This window comes from Myxocyprinus asiaticus, chromosome 22 (assembly GCF_019703515.2).
Source record: "Myxocyprinus asiaticus isolate MX2 ecotype Aquarium Trade chromosome 22, UBuf_Myxa_2, whole genome shotgun sequence".
NCBI lineage: Eukaryota > Metazoa > Chordata > Actinopteri > Cypriniformes > Catostomidae > Myxocyprinus > Myxocyprinus asiaticus.
In genome coordinates this window covers 2943578-2967500 of record NC_059365.1, presented here as the reverse complement: position 1 = coordinate 2967500, position 23923 = coordinate 2943578, and the positions used below count along the sequence as shown (strand labels likewise).

The 23923-nt window shown below is 38.9% G+C and overlaps 1 protein-coding gene across 1 annotated transcript in view; it reads left to right on the top strand.

Annotated features, from left to right (window-relative positions):
* The window catches only part of LOC127412662 (protein diaphanous homolog 1-like), a 161337-nt gene that overhangs the window by 22482 nt on the left and 114932 nt on the right, over positions 1-23923 (top strand). The window contains exons 2-13 of the mRNA XM_051649208.1: positions 4359-4385; positions 5578-5733; positions 5907-6008; positions 8111-8241; positions 8324-8407; positions 11895-11964; positions 12084-12223; positions 12338-12443; positions 12565-12675; positions 14946-15064; positions 15747-15863; positions 21909-22024. Coding sequence (XP_051505168.1) covers positions 4359-4385; positions 5578-5733; positions 5907-6008; positions 8111-8241; positions 8324-8407; positions 11895-11964; positions 12084-12223; positions 12338-12443; positions 12565-12675; positions 14946-15064; positions 15747-15863; positions 21909-22024 — 1279 coding nt within the window. The remainder of the gene's footprint in view (positions 1-4358; positions 4386-5577; positions 5734-5906; positions 6009-8110; positions 8242-8323; positions 8408-11894; positions 11965-12083; positions 12224-12337; positions 12444-12564; positions 12676-14945; positions 15065-15746; positions 15864-21908; positions 22025-23923) is intronic.

Here is a 23923-nt window from a genome sequence, read left to right as displayed (position 1 = left end):
GTTTGTTTGGTTGTGAAGAAATCAGTTTGTGCTATTGTCTAAATGAAAGGTCTTTACTGAACCTTGACCTGGTGAAGGACACCCCATTGTGTGTTTGTGTGTAGCAGGAGGTTATTCATGCATGTAACTTTTCCTCTGTGTCCAGTGAAGCGTTATCTCAGAAAGCATGTTACCATGAGCAGAGAGATGGAGAGAGCGCGCTCGAAGGAAACAGACTAATTTAGCTTAAAGGACTTCCTGTAGAGTGCACGCATTCACACACACCGTTAGACTACTGTACAGTTATTTTAAAGGTGCCAGTCAGAAAAGAAAGTCACACATAATCAAACTGTGACTGTTACTCTCATGAACACAGAATAAACTCAGTGACCTATTAAATGATTATCCTGCTATATTTGTTCCTTTTATAGACTGAAACAATGTGTGTGTGTGTCTTTGTGAAACTTCCTGTCAGCATTTTGTGCAGGAAGTGGCTTGTCACTTTATCAGGCGTGTCTGGTATTGGCCAAATTATGACATCACTTCAACACGCACACCCACTCGCACAGACACACACACACACATACACACACCGCAACCTTCAGTCGCTAAACCGAAATGGTATCTCCATGGAAGCCAGAATGGCAGTAATATCAACAGCTCTAATTATCACACACACTTGAAAGAATGCTTAGTGCTTCATTATGTGTCTATTTTTAGAAAGAAATGAGAAATGCAGATGCTTGCACGCGCACACACATGCACACGCGCACACACACACACACACACACACACATACATATATAATTCTAGAACCTGTCATCACTATGTGTGTGTTTTGTGGTGTTTGTGGTTTAATGATACGCCATCTGTATCAAATTTGAAACGCTATTTTCTGAAGCCTGTGCATCATTAACATAATACAAATTTCCTGTTGTCTGCAGTGTACTAGTACATTTCTTCTGCTGCCTCTCGGTGGACTTTTCTGGGCATTTCTTGATGGATATATATTTTTTTTTTATTATTTCCAAAAATTTCCACTTTTGTATTACATGCACTCTTTTTTTTTTTTTTTTAATCTTTGCTGATTTTAATAATGTAAAAGTGATTGGGGGGGTGTGTGTGTGTGTGTGTGAGTGTGTGTGTGTGTGTGTGAGAGAGAGAGAGAGAGAGAGAGAGAGAGAGAGAGACAGACAGACACAAGGGAGGAGAGAGAGGGAGAGACAGACATAAGGGAGGAGAGAGAGAGAGAGAGACAGACAGACACAAGGGAGGAGAGAGAGAGAGAGAGAAAGAGAGAGAGAGACAGACAGACAGACACAAGGGAGGAGAGAGAGGGAGAGACAGACATAAGGGAGGAGAGAGAGAGAGAGAGAGAGAGAGACAGACAGACACAAGGGAGGAGAGAGAGGGAGAGACAGACATAAGGGAGGAGAGAGAGAGAGAGAGACAGACAGACACAAGGGAGGAGAGAGAGAGAGAGAGAAAGAGAGAGAGAGACAGACAGACAGACACAAGGGAGGAGAGAGAGAGAGAGAGAGAGAGACAGACAGACACAAGGGAGGAGAGAGAGGGAGAGACAGACATAAGGGAGGAGAGAGAGAGAGAGAGAGAGAAAGGAGACAGAGACAGTTATAAGTTGATTCCGTATGTATAATTCTGTTTAAGTCTATTCTTGTCTTTGTTGGAATCAGTACAAAAATAAAGTAAAAGTGACTAATGATTATATTGTTACTGATAGTTTAAAATGAGTATTTGCTGAAAATAAGCAACTTGTGCTTAGTTTAAATTTTGTATATTATTTTATTGAAAAAGCCCATTGAAATCCATGCATCAAATATGATACAACAGACTTCTGAGGTTTATCTCTCAATCACCATTACATTCCATTCATGCCAACCACAAAAATAAAATAAAATAAAAAAAATACATTAAAAAAATAAAATCACAGAGCTATGAAAATTCTTTTGGAGAGTAGGAAGAGGGAGAGACATTATTAAGAAATGGCAGGAGGAAGAGAGAGAGAGAGAGAGCGAGTGAGCATTTTTTGGATAGTGATGTATCAGAATCAGAATGAGCTTTATTGCCAAGTGTTCTCACATACACGGGGAATTATTTGAGGTGACAGGAGAAGCAAGTGCACACAGAACATTACAGTGACAGAATATAAAACAAGGTAAGAGTATAAATAGACATACAAATAGCAGGACGTATAACAGAATGGTGTATGTACATGTGCAAGTGGTAATGTATGTGCAAGGTAGGGGTATGTACAGTTATTGAAGTAAATATGTGAATTTACATATATACATGAGATGCTTATTTACATTATTGCACTACGGGGGAGTCCTGAAGGCAGTTTAATTGTTCATGTGGTAAATGGCCTGAGGGTAAAAACTGTTCTTGTACCTGGATGTCCTGGCACTCAGTGCTCTGTAGCGCCGGCCAGAGGGCAACAGTTCAAAGAGGGAGTGGGCAGGGAGTGTGGGGTCCAGAGTGATTCTACCTGCACATTTCCTCACTCTGGAGATGTACAGGTCTTGGAGGGTGGGCAGCGGGGCACCAGTAATCCCCTCAGCAGTCCAGGTTGTTTGGGGACCTTTTGACATTTGAACTCGTTCCAGACCTTCACACTGTAGTTCTAACATTTGATTGACTCCTGTTAGTAGTGGGAGGAGCCAGACAGTGTCTTTCCTCATGAATATCAACACCTTCTCATCTTTTGCTGGTTCAGTATTGTGGGGTCAAAGGGTCACATGTTATGACATTCAACTGTTCTGAGACATTGAACATTCACCTTTTCTCACATAACATGATCGTGGATGAATCAGCACTGTTTTGTCCCCATAGAAACCGTTTATATGCAGGTGTCTGTTGATTTCCCTGGCAGAGGAAGTAATGTTGGTTTGCTGATGTCTGCTTCCCTCATGTGGCAGGAAATAGATTTGCCACAGTGTTTTACCACATTGGCTTGTCACAGATTATTAACGTCATAGTTTTTTGTTAAGTAGCAGCTGGGTTTCTTTTTTCTAAAATAGAGTTGAATGAAAATGTTTTTTGTTTTTTTTCTGACTTTTCATAAAATGTCTTAACCTGTTCATAATCTTGCCTTAACTCTTGGTGTTGAATACTATAGAAATGATTGTTATAATGTAGACATGTAGAAATAGACTCTTTTCTGACTGATTATTATTTGGCCCTCACTGTCCTTTTTTTCCCCCATTTTCCTTTTTTGTTTTTCCTTTTGCTCTTTCCTATTCCCGTCCCCTTTCCTTTTTTCTATCCTTTTTCTTTTTAATTTTCCTTTCCGTTTCCCCTTCCCCTTTCTTCTTTCATTTTTCCTCCCCCTTTCCTTTACTCTGTCCCATTTCATTTTCATTTATCTTTTTATCTTCCCTTTTTATCCCTGTGTTCTCTCTGTCTCACTCTCTCTCTGTCTCACTCTCTCTCTCTGTCTCTGTCTCTCTGTCTCACTCTCTTTCTGTCTCTGTCTCTCTCTGTCTCACTCTCTCTCTCTGTCTCTCTCTGTCTCTCTCTCTCTCACTCTGTCTCTGTCTCTCACTCTGTCTCTGTCTCTCACTCTGTCTCTGTCTCTCTCTCTCACTCTGTCTCTCTCTCTCTCACTCTGTCTCTCTCTCTCTCACTCTGTCTCTCTCACTCACTCTGTCTCTCTGTCTCTCTCTCTCTGTCTCTGTCTCTCTCTGTCTCTGTCTCTCTCTCTGTCTCTGTCTCTCTCTCTCTCACTCTGTCTCTCTCTCTCTCACTCACTCTGTCTCTCTCACTCACTCTGTCTCTCTCACTCACTCTGTCTCACTCACTCTGTCTCACTCACTCTGTCTGTCTCACTCTGTCTCTCTCTCTGCTCTCTCTCTCTCTCTCTGTCTCTGTCTCTCTCTCTGTCTCTCTCTCTGTCTCACTCTGTCTCTCTCTCTCACTCTGTCTCTCACTCTCTCTGTCTCACTCTCTCTGTCTCACTCACTCTGTCTCACTCACTCTGTCTGTCTCACTCTGTCTCTCACTCTCTCTCTCTCTGGCTCTCTCACTCTGTCTCACTCTGTCTCTCTCACTCTGTCTCTCTCTCTCACTCTGTCTCTCTCTGTCTCTCTGTCTCTCTCTCTCACTCTGTCTCTCTCTGTCTCACTCTGTCTCTCTCTGTCTCTCTGTCTCACTCTGTCTCTCTCTGTCTCACTCTGTCTCTCTCTCTCTCTCTCTCACTCTGTCTCACTCACTCTGTCTCTCTCTGACTCACTCTCTCTCTATCTCTCTCACTCACTCTGTCTCTCTCTCTCACTCTGTCTCTCACTCTTTGGGCCTTCACTGCTTTTTGGTGCCTTAACTTCTCTTTGTTTTCATGTTTCTCTTTCCTACTTCCTGTACAGACTCTCAAACGGCTGATTCCTGATGAGGTAGGTTTACTCACGTGTGCTCTGTGTTTTAACACTCTTAACCCCTTGTCCCGTCACCTCTATGTAATGCCGCTGACCCCACCCCGTGTGTGACATCACCAACACTATCCCCAATGACCTTTAACCTTTCACATGCTTTGCCTCCCGTGCTCACCGTCACCTCACCGTACTGATAAACACTACAGAACTGAATGACTGACCTCAGATCAGTGTTTCTAGGTCTGTCCTTATGAACAGCAGAAACTGATCTGACATCAGCGTTCAGTGGATTTTAAACACACATTCCTCTCAGCTTTGTCATCAAACTTACACAGTGAGAGGAAAAGTGTGAAATTTGTGATACTTTAATCTGAGGTGCACTCATGCATGGAACACGTTCACTCTGTGTGTGTCATTTTTAGCAATCGTAGCAAAGGATTAGCAATCGGTGGCTATTGCTTTATTTCGGTCCATCCCTATATTTATTCATTATAAAAAAGATGCCATTGCATTGTATTAAATGTAAATGAGGATGTGGCGCCCCCTGCTGTTTTTAAGAGAGATAAACTGTAATGTAACTGTAGCTGGTTTACTCTCGACGTTCTTCAGAAGCTGAATCCCACGAGATTACAGGATTGTTATAGAATTTCGTGCATCACTTTTTTATGCTTGTTGAATGTCAGACTAAATAAGTAAAGTGAGTATTAAATATTAGATAAAAGTTTATTGACACCAGCAGAGAATGTTCTGATTAATTAAACTCCATGCTTGTAAAACAATGGCAGAGTTCGGAAAGGAGTTCTAACTTACTACTTACTGCATACTGTGCAATATGCTGTACATTATCCATTTTTCTTCTAAAATGAATCGACAAATGTGTAGTATGTTACACTGCTTTTAAATGACCTCATTTAACAGCATATCATGCATGCATTTGCAAAAATGTCATAACCTTATGCAGTCCAGTTGCATGAGTCGGTGAAAAAAAAATCTCAGTTGATATCACTTCCTGTTCATTCATCAAACTGGAAATGGAAGGTCATATTAGGTCATCTAGGCGTTCCATGCATGTTGTGCACAGTCTACATACTGCAAAAATAGTATACATAGTATTCCATTCTGAACATAAACATTACCAATGGCTGTCCGGTATCAAATTCAAGTGTTGTCGGCACGGTCTGTGCATTGACCTCTGTCTTTGACCCTTTGTCAGCTGGAGCGGTTCACCAGTATGCGGACGAAGAAGGAGAAATCGGCTACGATGGGACACAGACACTCGACAGCAGCACAGTATGAAGTTCCATCACAGACGCAGTCACTGCACGAACACTCGGATGACTATGTGCTGGAGCTCTTCGAACAGATGCTGGTGAGAGTGTGTTTGTGTGTTTCAAACATCAAGCTTCTCTTTTGATGGATTGTCTTTCAGTTATAGAGGAGATATTACTGAAGGTGTTTTAGTTTTTTTGTCTTGTTAATAAAAGTTTATTGCTCTGTCTCTAATCTCTCTGTGTGTTTGTGTGTTTCTCTGTCTGTCTCTAGGTTGATATGAATCTGAATGAGGAGAAGCAGCAGCCACTCAGACAGAAGGATATCTCCATTAAGAGAGAGATGGTGTCTCAATACCTGCACACGTCTACTGCTGTAAGTCTGTCTGTCTGTCGTTCTGTATTGATTATCTGTCTCTAACGCTCTGGGTTGTATTTTTTGTACCTGTGTGTCCATCCGTCCGTCTGTCCATCTTATTTATCTAGCTGTTTATGTGTCTGTCTGTCTATCCGTCTATCTACACATCTATCCATCTCTCCATCTATCTACATGTCTTTCTGTCTGTCTGTCTATCCGTCTATCTACCCGTTTGTCTGTCTGTCCTTCTGTCTGTCTTCCTATCTACACATCTGTCTGTCTTTCTGTCTGTGTGTCTGTCTGTCTGTCTTTCTGTCTCTGTGTCTGTCTGTCTATCTACATGTCTGTCTGTCTCTGTGTCTGTCTGTCTGTCTATCTACATGTCTGTCTGTCTTTCTGTCTCTGTGTCTGTCTGTCTGTCTACAAGTCTTTCTGTCTACATGTCTGTCTGTCTGTGTGTCTGTCTGTCTATCTACACGTCTGTCTGTCTTTCTGTCTCTGTGTCTGTCTGTCTGTCTACAAGTCTTTCTGTCTACATGTCTGTGTGTCTTTCTGTCTATCTACACGTCTTTCTGTCTATCTACACATCTTTCTGTCTGTGTCTGTCTGTGTGTCTATCTGTCTATCTACCTGTTTGTCTGTCTGTCTGTCTTCTTATCTACATGTCTGTCTTTCTGTCTGTGTCTGTCTGTCTTTCTGTCTATCTACACGTCTGCCTGTCTGTCTATCTACATGTCTGTCTGTCTGTGTGTCTGTCTGTCTGTCTGTCTGTGTGTCTGTCTGTCTGTCTGTGGGTTTGTCTGTCTGTCTGTCTATCTATCTACACGTCTGCCTGCCTGTCTGTCTATCTATCTACATGTCTGCCTGTCTATCTACATGTCTCTGTCTGTCTTTCTGTCTCTGTGTCTGTCTATCTATCTACTCGTCTGTCTATTTATCTGTCTGTGTGTCTGTCTAACTGTCCATCTGTCTACCTGTCTATCTGTCTGTCTGTCCATCTATCTACTCGTTTGTCTGTCTGTCTGTCTATCTACATGTCTGTCTGTCTATTTACATGTCTGTCTTTCTTTCTGTCTGTGTGTCTGTCTGTCTGTCTATCTACATGTCTGCCTGTCTTTCTGTGACTGACTGTCTGTCTGTCTTTCTGTCTCTGTGTCTGTCTGTCTATCTACATGTCTGTCTTACTTTCTGTCTGTGTGTCTGTCTGTCTGTTTATCTACATGTCTGCCTGTCTTTCTGTGACTGACTGTCTGTCTGTCTTTCTGACTCTGTGTCTGTCTGTCTATTTACATGTCTGTCTGTCTGTCTGTTTACATGTCTGTCTTTCTTTCTGTCTGTGTGTCTGTCTGTCTGTCTATCTACATGTCTGCCTGTCTGTCTTTCTGTCTCTATGTCTGTCTGTCTATTTACATGTCTGTCTGTCTGTCTGTCCGTCTATCTACTCGTTTGTCTGTCTGTCTACCTGTCCATCTATCTACCCATCTGTTCATCTTTCTGTCTATCTGTCTATCTACCTGTTTGTCTGTCTGTGTGTTTGTCCGTCTATCTCAGTAATCTTGTTTAAAATGCTGATGTCACACATCACAATCTCACTGATTTTGAGGTGTTCAGAGTGTGATCAGGTGTACTTCCTGTGGCAGTTTGATGCTCTTCCTGTCACACATACAGGATGTGGTAGATGTTTCTCTACAGATGTTGTCTGAACATGTTAAATTTAACAGGTCAAGCCAGTAAAGGTAATCATAGTGATATACCTGTTTTTTATCAGTGTCATTTTACTGCCACTTTCCAGAAGTATCTCTCCTATGTTGAATGTTGGTCATATTTAAGCATTTTCAGAATGTTCATAATTCTAAAGTGATATTCTGGTTTATTTACAACTTTAGCTCTATAAACAGTATCTATAGTGTGCTATATATATATATATATATATATATATATGTATATGAATGGTTGCTAAACATTTCTGTCAAACTATGCTGTTATGCTAAATATCAGCACTCTTGGAATGCTGCATGTCCAATCAGATCAGAGGAACAGAAGTAACTGTATAATTCAGTTATATATGTCTGACATCACTGCACCTGTTCCAAATATGATGTTAATGTGTGTGTGTTTAGGGAAAGAGTCAGAAGGAGAGCTCTAAGTCAGCGCTGGTGTACATACAGGAGCTGAAGGCCGATCTTAGAGACACACAGTTACTGAGCTGTCTGGAGTCACTGCGAGTGTCTTTAAACAACAACCCTGTCAGGTACACACATCACACACTCACATTTACATGAAGCATCTGATTGTGTCTGATGTCAGCTGACTGTTGTGTGTGTGTGTTTCAGTTGGGTGCAGACGTTTGGAGATGAGGGTTTGGCTTTACTTCTGACGTTCCTCAAGAAACTTCAAGACGAGAGAGAAGAACCTATGTATGACCTACACACAAACACGCACGCATACACACACACACACACACACACAAATATTGATTTTCTAGATGTACCCTGTTAAGGGTGATTCTTTAATTAGGGGCTCTTGACAAATAAAAATAAATATTAAAACATTTATCAAATGTCTTGGAATAAAGATCTGATCTCGATCTAACTTCAGGTGATTTTTTTGTCACTGTAAGATGTCATTACTATTTTCATATCACTTCATCACAATAAATGTGCTAATAATGAAGTTACTGAGACTAACATAAATGTGCAGCATGATGGTAATGATAATACTTTATTGAGAATAGTCCAAATTAAAGAGATTTTGACAAATGTATTAAAGGATTATTCCGGGTTCAATACAAGTTAAGCTCAATCTACAGTATTTGTGGCATAATATTGATTACCACAACAATTATTTTGAGTAGTTTCTCCTTTTCTTTAAAAAAAAAAAAAAAGTTTACAGTGAGACACTTACAATGGAAGTCAATGGGGCCAATTTTTGGAGGGTTTCAAGGCAGACATGTGAAGATCATTAAAATTGGAAAAGTGTTTAGTAAGTGATTTTATCACAGTACAATCATGTTAACATACATATTGTTCATGTCTTGTTTATACTTTTGAAACGGAGTATTTTAACGTTTACACATTGGCCCCATTCACTTCCATTGTAAGTGTCTCACTTGAACACACATTTGTGCTGTTTTAAAAAAAAAAGGAGGGATAAGTAAAACTAATTTTTGTGGTAATCAATATTATTCCACAAATGCTTTTGATTGAGCTGTAATTGTTTTAAACCCAGAATATTCCTTTAAATAAAAGAGGTAGATCTACCTGTTGAACATTTTAATCTTATTTTGAAAATCAGTACTTTATACTTTAGCGTTGCATGTTATGGTAATGACATTGCTCATTTTGAAGAACATATTTTGTAAGGCTTGGACTTGTTAACAATGAACTAACTATAAGCTACGGTGTAGTTAAATTTGAATATGTAAAAGTAAAGTGAAATTTTGGAAATAAAGTGATGGTTTCAAATTGATATTTTCAAATAATATCAGCTGAGAAATGAAAATGATAAAGTTAAAGGTGCAATATGTAAGATTCAGAAACCCTTGTTATTAATGACACCTGTGGCCGTTAAGTGAACTGCAGCAGCTACCTGTTGCTCGCGCTCGCGGTCATGCACACACTCCATAGGGACGCGAGCGAGCATCGACCAAAACAATGACGTAACATACAAAGAGACTGAACGTGATTCACCGGCATCATGCTGACAGATGAGGTAGCATAATTAAAATGACACAGTTATGATTGTTTTACTACAAACTTTGAGACTGTATATTATATTTGACTCTCCAATGCTGGAACAGGGCTAAAACAAAGTGTGGATATAGGTCTGACTATGAGAGACTGTAGTTTGAAGTAATCACTTTTCTTTACATGATACATTGACTGCATTTATACGATAGCCTGTGTCGGCGTTAGCTAGCTAGTCAGCTTTATCAATAGCTGTTAGCTAAATTTGGTGGATGATGACAGTAGTTGTTTATAAAATAGACTGTACATTATAAATATGTTGACACAATTCAGTATTTATGTGATTCCATCACAACTGTCATTTTGATATATCGATGCGCTATTGTTTTATAATAATAGAATGTATATATTTCCTGTATAACCAAGTTAAGTTACACTAATGAATGGAGCTTTTTGCATTATCTTGAACATTGTCTAGCATTCATTTCATGTGTTATTGTAGTTTACCTTGCTGAATAATTACAGATGAACATTGATTATGACAGTTACTGTGCAGACAAGATCAAGTTAGTTAAAATGACACAGATCAATCCTTATGGCACTATATTTCACATGCTTTGCAGTTATGTAAGTTTACCTGTCCAATAAGAAGAACGCCAATTCAGGGTCATTTTGATCCCCAAAACCGAACGAAGGTCCCTCCAGGAATCAAATGCCCTGCCGATGTTCACTCTAGTTTTCGCTCGACCTCGATCATGTTCCCGCTTAGCCAGACGGGATTCAGTAGATAAATGTTTTTTTGGCTTATTCGGAGTTTGTGTAGGAGTCGGTGTTGTGCTGGGAGCCGGACGTTTGCTGGATTCCATCACTAAGATAACGTTATCTAGTGTTGCAGTTTGTTGTCACTGTTGAATAGCGGAAGAGAAGCACAGAGGCAAGGCTCTCGGGAGCATGCATAAACGTCACATCCCACAGGCAAAAGCGACCCGCTCCCTTCACATGAAAATCAGTCTACAGGCTTTAATAGGCAACCTAGGAAGTCCGGGAAGGGCTCATTTTTTAAGTTGCGTTACAAGCCGTTCACACATTGTCAAAAAAAAAAAAAAAGGGTGAATATTACATGAAAATTGTTACACACTGCACCTTTAAAATGCTTGGTTTGATGTTCCTGACAGCAGTATTGGGGACAGCAACGAATTGAAAAAATTTTTTTTTTAATTATTATTCTTTTTTTTACATAAGTTCTTAGGAAACAGTGCATAGTTGTGATTGTAACACTTTAAAATATATATATATATATATATATATTGTAGAGGGAACATAATAAGTGCCTGAAATAGAGAAATTCTGGCAAATGTAACATTTTGACATTCTAACACAATAATTATGTTGGCTTGACAGCCAAAAGTTCCTCCAAGAGCTTTCAAACTACATCCACCAACCTTGGCACAGACCTTCAAAGTGTTCTGACTCGTATTGGTATGACTTTTCTAACTGATCAGAATTATGGTTTTGGCACAGCGGGCGATCAAAAATTCCCCAAAATCCCATAAACTTACATTGACGGAATGTTCAAACGAGCCAAAGCTGTCAAAAAATTTAAACATTTGAATGTAAACAAATCCTTTGATCTCTTTCACTCTGGGCGTTTTCCAAACGGCATTTTTGCGCCCTTGAAGGGCACTTCGGGAAGGGGACGCCACTCGAAGGGTCGTCCCAAACAAAAGTAAGAAAGCTATTTTTTTCAAAATGACCCTTTTACAAGACTTTAAGTGAAGGCTACATTTAAATGGTAATGCCATGCTCCCTTCTGAGTGCCCACATCAAAAGCTCTGTCCTTCGTGGTGAGGAGGGCATAGGGATGATCACTTTCAATTGGAATTTGCCCTCTCTCTCATTCCTGCCTTTCTTTCTTTCTTGTCTGTCTAAAACTTTCAGACAAGGCTTTGTCTCAACAAACTTTATATATATAGTTATATTTAAAGCTCCTTAAAATTAGAGTGCCTTATTGCTTTTATAAAACTTTTACTATATAATATATTAAGGATGTTTTATTATCATTTTATAATGTGCAGTGATCCGAAAACCAGTCTTTCTGTACTGTCATTAAAAAAAAAAATCATAATTTCACCATCTTCCTTCCAGTGGTTCAGTACTTTACAAAAGTAAAATTGACCCATGTTATTTATATATCTTTCTTTTTTTGTCTGTTTATCAGGAATGCTGGTATAGGTGTGAAATGTCAACATGAGATCATTAGATGTCTGAAAGCGTTCATGAACAACAAGGTTTGAGCTCATCTGAGCATGCATTTAAAACACACACACTCACACATACATACACACACACACACACACACACCTGTGGAAACTGTGTTCGTTAACATCGCTCTATCTCTCTCTCACAGCATGGTCTTAAATCCATGTTGACGTCAGCAGAAGGAATTCCTCTCCTAGTCAAATCCATCAATCCAAAAGTTCCGCACATGATGGTGGATGTAGTGAAACTGTTGTCTGCCATCTGCATATTCGAGCACCCAGACAACACGTGAGTGTTTTAAATATCACAAGTGTGCCACAAAAAAGTCAGTGTTTTGTTTAAGTCTGAGGTAGTTGCTGCCCTGAAATTCCTTGTATAATTCACTCGGTGCATTGGTTTCAGTCATGAGCGTGTGCTGGAGTGTATCACAGAGCAGGCAGAGGAACAAGACATCGAGAGGTTTCAACCGCTGCTCTCCGGCATGCAGAAAAACAGCATCGCGCTAAAGGTAAAACACATGCACGTTAGATGGAGCTGTGGTGCGGTTAGTGCATAAGCTTCTGAGCCGTGGTGCTCACACGAGTGACACGGGTTCGGGTTATTCTTTGTGTGTGTGTGTGTGTGCGCAGACGGGCTGTATGCAGTTAATCAACGCTCTGATCAGTCGAGTGGAAGAACTGGACTTCAGGATTCATCTGAGATCAGAACTCATGAGACTCGGACTTAGAGACCTACTGAAGGTGAGAACACACAAACGCACACACATTTGCGCAACTTTCTACCTGCGGACATACCATAGACTTCTATTGTTTTTATATAAAGATTACTACAATTGCTCATCATTTAATCATTATTTAATTTATGTATGGATTGTTTGTTTTTTTGTTTTTTCAAAAGGGAGTGTTTTGTTTAGAGGTTGACCGATAGTGGATTTTGCCGATCCGATAACTAAGTTGGTGAAAAGGGCCGATAACCGATTAATCGGCCGATAGTTTTTAAAATCGATTTATTGAGTGTTAAAACATTTTCTTAGACTTTCTTTACTGTGATGGGCACTGACATAGAGGCTTCAAGAGCAGGTTTATTGTGCAACCAAAAACCCAATAACAGCCAGAATAAAATGACGATTTGGTGCATAACGTGAGAGTTTTAACTATAAACAAGCCCAAAATACACTAGGGACTCTTATTTTGAAACGTATGTGCCTCCAAATAGTACATGCACTCTTACAATCATCTACAACGAGCGTTTTCCAAACGGCATTTTTGCACCCTTGAAGGGCACTTCGGGAATGGGACGCCATGTTATTAAAGTAAGAAAGCTATTTTTCCACAAATGACCCTTTTACAAGACTTCAAGTGAAGGCTACATTTAAACAGTAATGCCATGCTCCCTTCAGAGTGCCCACATCCTTCGTGGTGAGTAGGGCATAGGGATGATCACTTTCAATTGGAATTCGCCCAGTGTATTACAATAAAAAATACTATAAAGTAAACATTGTGATATGGGCTAATAAATACTGTATAAGCAGTAATTCATTAACAGTAGATCAACAGAGTTTGCTTGTCAATTGTCCGATATTATAAAATACTTTCCTCCTTTTCTCAAGCGACACTGTCAGTCAAAATCAAGATGAACTCAACAATCAGTAAAGGTTACTTATAAACATTCAACAATGTCTATGCTACATATGTATAACATTTCATATTTTTAATTGTGATTTAGTCCGTGGACAGTGATGATGACAGTGACTTAGCTCCGTTACAATCCTCTATATGTAAATATTCAACAAATCAAACTTTTTATAGCCTATATATATATATTCACCAGATGTAGGGTTCTGGCCACAGATGCACAAGGAGGAAAAAAAAAACCTATCGGCAACTTCCGATAACCGATAGTTCCAAAAAGCAACTATCGGCACCGATTAATCGGTAAAACCGATATATCGGTCTACCTCTAGTTTTGTTAGACACTCATAAGTGGTGTTGGGAAACTACTTTGACATTTTACGTGACCAAGTTTCAAGCAGCTCATATATTAAGTATTTAAACTACAGACAAGCTACTTAAAAAAAACAAAAAAACTATTTACAAACTCTAAGTTACTAACAAAAAGTAACTTGCTGTATTGAAGTTATTTATGGAGTAATATCTTTTATAAATTATGTGTATAAATTATTTCCATCAATTTTTCTTAAATTACAACTGTTCCGTCACACCAAACAATTTTGCCCCTAATAAAGTTTTTTCAAAAGTTAGTGTACTTGTTAAGTGTAAATGAAGAGCATGCATGAGATATGAGACAAAACAAAGAAAAATCTAAGGAAAATATCACTTGTGAGATAGTGAGATATTATTTGGCCGTTAAGCTGAAATTCTGCATACTTGTGCAAAAAGTGTAAATATACTATTTAATTGTATGTATTTAGGGTATTAAATTAGCCTTAAAAAAGAGAGTTTTAACCAGACTTTCTAGAAGTCTAAAGAAACACCCAATTGTAAAAAATCAGAGTCTTATTTATCTTGCATAAAAACCGATCTCAGTCTGATGATCTGAAACAGGATGACATAAATGTACACTAAATAAAACACAAATACTGTAATGTTTGAATGAATACAGAACATAGTGATAAACAGCAATATTTCACTTTAATATTGATTTAATATCTAAAGAGAAGAGACTTTTGGGATTCATTCAAGACTGATGACTCAAATGAATCTGTGGTTCTCTGAATCATTATTTCACTGATCAGTTTGCGTAATGTATCGGACTTCTCTAAACTACTTCTAGGAGAGTGTGTTTTGATTATTACTCAACTCGTGCACGATACGATGTGACAGAAAAACAACAATGTCGTTTTTGCTGCACTATACCGACACTAAAGCTAATTAAAGCTACATGTTACATGTTTACAAGTTTTACGATCAAGATAGTAGCATCACAATCTAATTTTAAAGTTACTCTCACACACGTTACATTTTTTTATTATCTCTCTCTATACCTATAGGAGGTGAAGTTGATAGAAAACGAGGAGCTGAAAGTTCAGTTTCAGGTCTTTCAAGAGCAGGCTGATGATGACTCCGAAGATCTTCGCTCACGACTGGAAGACGTCCGTATTGAGATGGAATATCCTTTATTATCTTAAGAGCACAAACACTATGTAGTTGTGGACTGAATGCCTCTGGTATGCATTTTCTGAATGCAGTTCTCAAATCAACCAGCAGGTGTCACAAAGGTGCAGAAACATTTTGAAGTCTAGAGCAGTTCTTTTGTGTACTGTTGCCATTTTTACACTTTTAAGGGTTTTTATCATGGAAAACAAGATTTTATGTGCTATTTTAAAAGAAGGGCCTTTGTTTTAGTCATTTCATGTCTGAAGTGGTTAGCCAATCGTAACAGAGGACATTTATATCGAAATCTTAAAGGTGTAGAATCATAAGCAGTGTGTTTAAATGTAATAGTCGGAGAGAGATTTTGGATTACAGTCATGAAAAACTAAATTGTGTCTGGCATTGGTGTAAAAAACCTAGACTGATGGCACAAGTATTTATTATTGATACAGCAATGTAGAATCTGGCACCTCTTAATAGTTTTTAAAATCTCATTGTTGGATTTGTTTCCACCAGGTGGCGTCAGAACTTCCTGGCTGTGTATACAGTAGTCTGTATTTAGTCACAATGCCTCCCAAGAGATAAACAGATGACAGTTTAGAGGCTTGAAAAATCTGTTAATGAAACAAGACATTAATAAAGTGTAATGACTGTTTCATGAGTGTACTTGTTGTTGTTCTTTAACCGTGTTTGATCACTGATGTGACTGAAGTCTTTCAGATTCTGTTGAATACGGTGAAGGACTCCAAAGCCGAGCCTCTCTTCCTCTCGTTGCTCCAGCACCTGCTACTCGTGAGAAATGACTACATGGCCCGGTATGAACGCTTCTCTTTCACATTTGACCTCACCCTAACCTTCACAATTACCTTTGACCTGACCAGTGCCTGTGCCAGTGGAATAATGGATTCATGTAAGAGCGCACAAGTGTGTTCATTATGGCATACTACCAAACTTCTCACTGTAATACTCTATCCCACAATGCAGAGCTGCCGACCCTCAATTTATTTAATATTACTGGTACATTTATTATTTTATCAGAATGCCAAAGTTTAGACATTTATTATAAACTTATAAACGTAGAAATTGGCTTTTATAAACAAGGAATTATAAACAACCAGATTTATTTCTGAGATAATAACTCTGGACCATTTGCTGAATTAAACATGTGACATAGTGAGGTCATGTAACAATTACCATTGCAAAATGCATGTTGTTTTATACTATTTTTTTAAATAGTAAGTAGTATAAAGCACAGTAACCAGTACAAACTTATTACATTTTTTTTAACAAAACCACAAAAGGACAGGAAAGATTTTGATTGATAGATAGATGGGCAGATAAAATGATGAAAGATTGAAAAATGCATTTATGTATAATTTTGTCTTAAAATCTAGTTTGGTCTTCATCTAAGTTACAATAATGAACAAACACAATCTGTTTTAACTAATAACACACACAGTTTTGTTTTGTTCTTATACATACTGAATACATCATTTAAACATTTACAATGTAGTTTGGAAAAAGTATGTGAACCCCATAGGCTAAATATGTCAACAAAAGCTAATTAGAGTCAGGAGTTGGCAAACTTGGCATCCAATTGATGAAATTAGATTGGAGGTGTGGGTTAGAGCTACTTTGACTTATAAAAAGCACTCGGACATTTTGAGTTTGCTATTCACAAGAAGCATCTGCTGATATGGACCATGCCTCGCGAAAAAGAGATTTCAGAAGACATACGATCAAGTAATCTTGCTCTTCAAGATGCACAGTCATCTTGAAGAGCAAGATATTCATCTGTCCACAGTTAGACAAACTGTCTATAAATGGAGATGATTTAGTACTATGGCTACTCTCCCTAGAAGTGGCCGTCCAGCCAAGATGACTCAAAGGATACACCGCAGAATGCCCAATGAGGTAAAAAAAATAACCTTACAGTGACAGATAAAGACTTGAAGGAATCATTGGATCTGGTTAACGTCTCTGTTCATGACTCTACTATACGGAAAACATTAAACAGGCATGTGTCCATGGAAGGACATCACAAATGAAACCGCTGCTTTCCAACAAAAACATTGCTGCGTGCCTGAAGTTTGCCAAAGACCAGCTTGACACCCCACAACAGTACTGTGAAAAGGTTTTGTGGACTGATGAAACCAGGGTTGAATTTTTTGGGAAGAAAACACAGCACTATGTATGGCATTAAAAGGGCACCGCGTACCAACATGAAAACATAATCCCAACGGTGAAGTACAGTGGAGGGAGTATCATGATTTGGGGCTGCTTTGGGGCCTGGACCGCTTGCCATCTCGAGGGAAAAATTAATTCCCAAGTTTATCAAGATATCCTACAGGATAATATCAGGGTGGCAGTGTGCCAGCTGAAGCTCAGTAGAATTTGGAAGATGCAGCAGGAAAATAACCCTAAACATTGAAGGAAATCCACTACAGAATGGCTTAAAAAAAAGGAAATCCACCTTTTGGAGTGTCCCAATCAGAGCCCAGACCTTAACCCAATAGAGATACTGAGCCGTTCACACCAGACATCCTAAGAATATGACTGAGCTGAAGCAGTTCTGGAGGAAGAATGGTCCAAAATTACTTCTGAACATTGTGCAGCTCTAATCCAATATCTGCTTCTACCGGAAATGCTTGGTTGAGATTATCGCTGCTCAAGGAGGATCGTCCAGTTATTAATCCAAGGGTTCACATACTTTTTCCACAGCATTGTGAATGTTTAATGGGATGATGTTCAATAAAGACATGAAAGATTATAATTGTTTGTGTGTTGTTAGCTTAAGCACATTGTGTTTGTCTATACTTGTGACTTGTGATGAAGATGAGATCACATTTTATGACCAATTAATGAAGAAAACCAGCTAATTCCAAAGGGTTCACATACTTTTTCTTGCCACTGTATATACATGGATGGATGGATGGATGGATAGATAGATAGAAGAGTGAAACTGAGAAACTTTTAGTAGAATGATTATATGTTGGTTTCAGAGTTTTGGAGGGAAACTGAATTGATGGATGGGGTTAGAGACAAGGAGGTGTTTGATTGATGGCTAGCAGGAGGCGGATGTGGTTGCCGATGGCGACCAGCTTTTAATAAGAACCCAGGCACTGTACGACACCCCTGCTTCATTTAATAACCAGACACACACACACACACACACAAAGAAACATTAAAACTGACAGAAAGAGAGCCTTTCACATCAGAATCAGAAGCAGCTTTATTGCCAGGTATGCTTACACATACAAGGAATTTGTCTTGGTGACGGAAACTTCCAGTACACAACAATACAATACAACAACAAGACTTAAATTAAACAAATAAGTAAATAAAAATTGAATAGAAAATAAAGTGTGTGTGTGTGTATATATATATATATATATATAGAATACACAAGACAGTGTATATATATATACGCAGTGCAAATACAAAATTGGTTATATACAGTGCAAGGGAAATGTAATGGCAGAAGAGGTAGGATATGTTGAATAATGTAAAAAGACTGTGAATTGCACATAATTATTGCTCAGTGGGGCTATTTTAACTGTTCATGAGATGGATAGCCTGAGGGAAAAAAACTGTTCTTGTGCCTGACGGTTCTGGTGCTCAGAGCTCTGAAGCGTAACATGCACACACAGTTACCTATATATATGTATATGTGTGTGTCCTGTACCACTTCCTTTCCACAAAGAACACACACAGTTCTCTTTCATTTTTGTACATTTAAAATCTCCCCCACACACTCTTATTCTCTCTTAAAAGAGCCTCTCCCTCTCTCTCTCTCTCTCTCTCTCTCTCTCTCTCTCTCTCTCTCTCTCTCTCTCTCTCTCACACACACACACACACACACATTCACATACTGTAGAAATGAGAAAAGCTGGTGGGAGTGTGAAAAAGACATGGGCAGATGGAGTGTGTGTGTGTTTGTAAACACTTTCAGAACGTCAGACTTGTTGCTCGTTCCGTGTGTTTAATGTGATCCGACAGGCAGGAAATTGGAGAGCCGGTTTGTGTCCACGGGGCTTTGTATATGGATGGGTGTGAGGCTTTGTTCAAAATTAAACTCCAGTGTACTGCGTACTATGTAATAACTGCTTGCAATTTAAAAATAGGATGTGAAATCATATGCAGTATGTAATGATAAATGTTTCAAACAGTAGTTTGATATATTGTTGTCAAATGAACTCATTATGCTGCATGTTTAATTCAGAGTAGCATCCTATTATCATCTCGGACATAAAAATGGTTATTTGGTGTTATCCAATTTTGTGTACAAAATGTCTTACTGGTTTGCAGTCTAATCTAATAATGAGTCAAGAATGAAATTAAAACTATTACAGGGTGTTTTAAAGGGATTGTGCACCCAAAATTGAAGATTACGTCATCATTTACTCACCCTCATGACTTTTTGCTCTCTGAAAAATATATATATTCTGATTTGAAATGTTAGTGAATGAAAAAAGAGCACATGGTATTAGCATCACGTAGAGTGTTTTGTCAGAGTTCTGTGCTGAAATCAGCAAAATAGTTTCATGTGAGTTTCTCCTCGGCAATGAAAGTGCTGACACACACTGGAAAACGACAGCGCCTCTGTATAATTATCCTCCAAATATAACCGCCACTCAAATCCCTGAGCGGCTCCTCTGCCCACAAACAAACTCTAGTTTCACTTACTTAATCACTGACAAGCGAGAATTAATTAGGATTATTCTGATTCCACCTAAAGCCTCTGTTGTGGGTTTAAAACGGACACTAGGGGTCTCTCTCGCTCCACGGAAGAATTGAGGAGATAGAGCGAGAGAGAGGTGTGGGCGAGGGGAAAATAGGGCAAATAAAAGAAAGAGAAACAGCTTGGTGGAAAATGAAGAACATATCGAGTTCGTTTCACAGCAGGTCAAGGTGGCAGATTTCTAACAAATGGACTGTCTGAACCTACACACATACACACGAGTGTCTGCTATTTTCAATCTCTGCTCTTTCACTTTCACATAAGACAACATCTCACACAGATACAATGTTGTCTTTTTATCAAAATCTAGTGAGCCACCTGCCTACTGTAGACAGCATTTTTAGCCATTATAGGCATGTTTAAAAATTCTGTATTGATAGATTAGCTGCTCACTTCAAATTCACGTTGAACATTCCTGTGATGCCCCAAAAATGCTCTTTAGATCGGCGCATCATGATTCAGTTTTTTGTTAATTGTCTGTGATTTCCAAATAAGCAGTTTGAATCGCTCACTAGGTTGGCAGCTTGCTAGAAATTCACACAGAATGCTCCAGCAATACTGATTAGATGGGCAGTTCACTAAAAATTCTCGTTGAACGCCCCTGTGATGCGCAGAAGTTCTGAAAAGGTAGGCAGCTCACTTGCTTTTGAAACACAGCCATCGTGTCTTTGCACAAACTCATTTTGAAAGGTCACTGGAAGTCATCATGGGTGGCTGATGTCTGTGACCCTTTTCTGAACAGTGTAATGAAAATCTTTTATTTAATTTCATAAAGGCCTTCAGCAAAGCTCTGATAAACCTGAGCTCAATATCTCTCTCGACTCCTTGCTGAATGCAGTCGACAAACTTCTGAACTTCTTTTAAAACTTTCAGTCACCTTTTCCTCTGTATTTTAATTGTTCCTTCAGTAATTTATACAAATATGGCTCCTTAAAACCTTCCTTTCATCCTTCCCTCTGCACTTCCACACTTCCTTCTGTACTTCCATCCTTCCTTCTGAACTTCCTTAAATGACTGAAACAAATATGGCTCCTTATAACCTTCCTTCCCTCTGCACTTCCTTCTGTACATCCATCATTCCTTCTGAACTTCATTCACAACAAGGACTTTTTACAGAAATGGCTCTTTACAAACTTCCTTCTGTTCTTTCATACTTCCCTGACAACAACAACGTTATATTGAAATGGCTCCTTCCAAACTTCCTTCCATTCTTCTGTGTTCTTCCAGACTTCCTTCTTACTTCCTTCTCTACTTCCATCCTTCCTTCTAAACTTCCTTAAATGATTGAAACAAATATGGCTCCTTATAACTTTCCTTTCATCCTTCCCTCCGCACTTCCATACTTCCTTCTGTACTTCATTCACAACAAGGACTTTTTACAGAAATGGCTCTTTACGAACTTCCTTCTGTTCTTTCATACTTCCTCCTTCCTTCTCTACTTCCATCCTTCTGAACTTCCTTAAATGATTGAAACAAATATGGCTCCTTATAACCTTTCTTTCATCCTTCCCTCTGCACTTCCTTCTTTACTTCCATCATTGCTTTTTAACTTCATTCACAACAACTTTTTACAGAAATGGCTCTTTCTGAACTTCCTTCTTTTTCTGCATTCTTCCATACTTCCATCCTTCACAATGATTTATACAAATATGACTCCTTCTGAACGTCTTTCCATCCTTCCCTCTGTATTTTCATACTACTTTCTGTGCTTTCTTCTGATCTTCAGTAACAACAACAACTTTATACAGAATAGTTCCTTCCATACTTCCTTCCAACTTTTCCTCTGTTCTTCCATTCTTCATTCTGTACTTCCTTTCATACTTCCGTCCTTCCATCTAAACATCCTTCATAGCAATTTATACAGATATGACTTCTTCCAAACATCCTTCCGTCATTCCCTTTAATCCCTCTTATACTTCTTTCTGTTATTCCTTACATACTTCATACCTCCTCAGCAACAACTTCAAACAGATATTACTCCTTCCGAGCTTGCTTCCATCCTTTGCCCTGTACTTCCATTCTTCCTTATGTTCTTTCATCCTTCCTTCTGAACTTTCTCCACAAAAACAACTTTGCTACAGATTTGACTCTCTGATGTCTTTGTCTCTCTCTCTTTCAGGCCTCAGTACTATAAGCTTATAGATGAGTGCACGGCACAGATAGTTCTGCACAGAAACGGATGTGACCCCGACTTCAAATGCAGGAACCTACAGCTGGACGTTGACTACCTGATTGGTAAGAGAAACCATTTCCTGAAAACTAGACACTGTATTACCACATTTGGCCACAGGGTGGGAACATTCAGGTGCCCCATATAAGAGAATCACATGATACACCAAAATGTCTCAAATATCTTCCTTTATAATCCACTAAACTGTGAGACAGTGCAGAAACACAGTCTCTAGGATTGAATGGAAGTGTGTAGTTGGTATGATTTATTGAAAATGCACTAAATTTTAGCATTGGTATGTAGCATCTGTGAGAGGCAGGCTCTGGTTTGGCTCAGAAAGAACTGCTGTGTGGTCACTGTATTGATGTTTGAAGGAAATTTGAACTGAAGTTTCTCCAGCTGTGTTGAGGTTGGCGTGTGTTTTGAGCTGTTCAGTAGAAAGTTTAAACACTTTGTGCTGTTCTATTCTGGCTGAGAGGAGAACAGATTTTGCCCTGCATGCATTATTAAAACATGTCCTTTAACCTCTCAACATTAATGCTCACAGCTGTTTCTCATTGAGTTTCACTCAGTCTGTGTCCCGTTTACTATGATAGAGTAAAGGAAGGGAGATAACTTCCCTCTTGCCTTCTGAACTTCCTTCTATACTTCCTTTCACTCTTCCATCCCTTCTTCTGAAATATCTTTTGAACGTCTTTACATACTTCGAATTTCCTTTTAATCTTCCTTAGAGACTTCCTTGCATACTTTCATCCTTCCCTTCAGATTTCCTCTTAAACTTCAGTAGACACTTCCTTGTATACTTCCATCCTTCCCTTCGAATTTCCTCTTACTTCCTTGCATACTTCCATCCTTCCCTTCAGATTTCCTCTTAAACTTCCTTAGACACTTCCTTGTATACTTCCATCCTTCCCTTCAGATTTCCTCTTAAACTTCCTTAGACGCCTCCTTGCATACTATAATCCTTCCCTTCGAATTTCCTCTTAATTCCTTGTATACTTCCATCCTTCCCTTCAGATTTCCTCTTAAACTTCCTAAGACACTTCCATACATACTTCCATCCTTCTCTTTGAATTTCCTCTTAAACTTCCTTAGACACTTCCTTGTATACTTCCATCCTTCCCTTCAGATTTCCTCTTAAACTTCCTTAGACACTTCCTTGTATACTTCCATCCTTCCCTTCAGATTTCCTCTTAAACTTCCTTAGACGCCTCCTTGCATACTATAATCCTTCCCTTCGAATTTCCTCTTAATTCCATGTATACTTCCATCCTTCCCTTCAGATTTCCTCTTAAACTTCCTAAGACACTTCCATACATACTTCCATCCTTCTCTTTGAATTTCCTCTTAAACTTCCTTAGACACTTCCTTGTATACTTCCATCCTTCCCTTCAGATTTCCTCTTAAACTTCCTTAGACACTTCCTTGTATACTTCCATCCTTCCATTCAGATTTCCTCTTAAACTTCCTTAGACACTTCCTTGTATACTTCCATCCTTCCCTTCAGATTTCCTCTTAAACTTCCTTAGACGCCTCCTTGCATACTATAATCCTTCCCTTCGAATTTCCTCTTACTTCCTTGCATACTTCCATCCTTCCCTTCAGATTTCCTCTTAAACTTCCTTAGACACTTCCTTGTATACTTCCATCCTTCCCTTCAGATTTCCTCTTAAACTTCCTTAGACGCCTCCTTGCATACTATAATCCTTCCCTTCGAATTTCCTCTTAATTCCTTGTATACTTCCATCCTTCCCTTCAGATTTCCTCTTAAACTTCCTAAGACACTTCCATACATACTTCCATCCTTCTCTTTGAATTTCCTCTTAAACTTCCTTAGACACTTCCTTGTATACTTCCATCCTTCCCTTCAGATTTCCTCTTAAACTTCCTTAGACACTTCCTTGTATACTTCCATCCTTCCATTCAGATTTCCTCTTAAACTTCCTTAGACACTTCCTTGTATA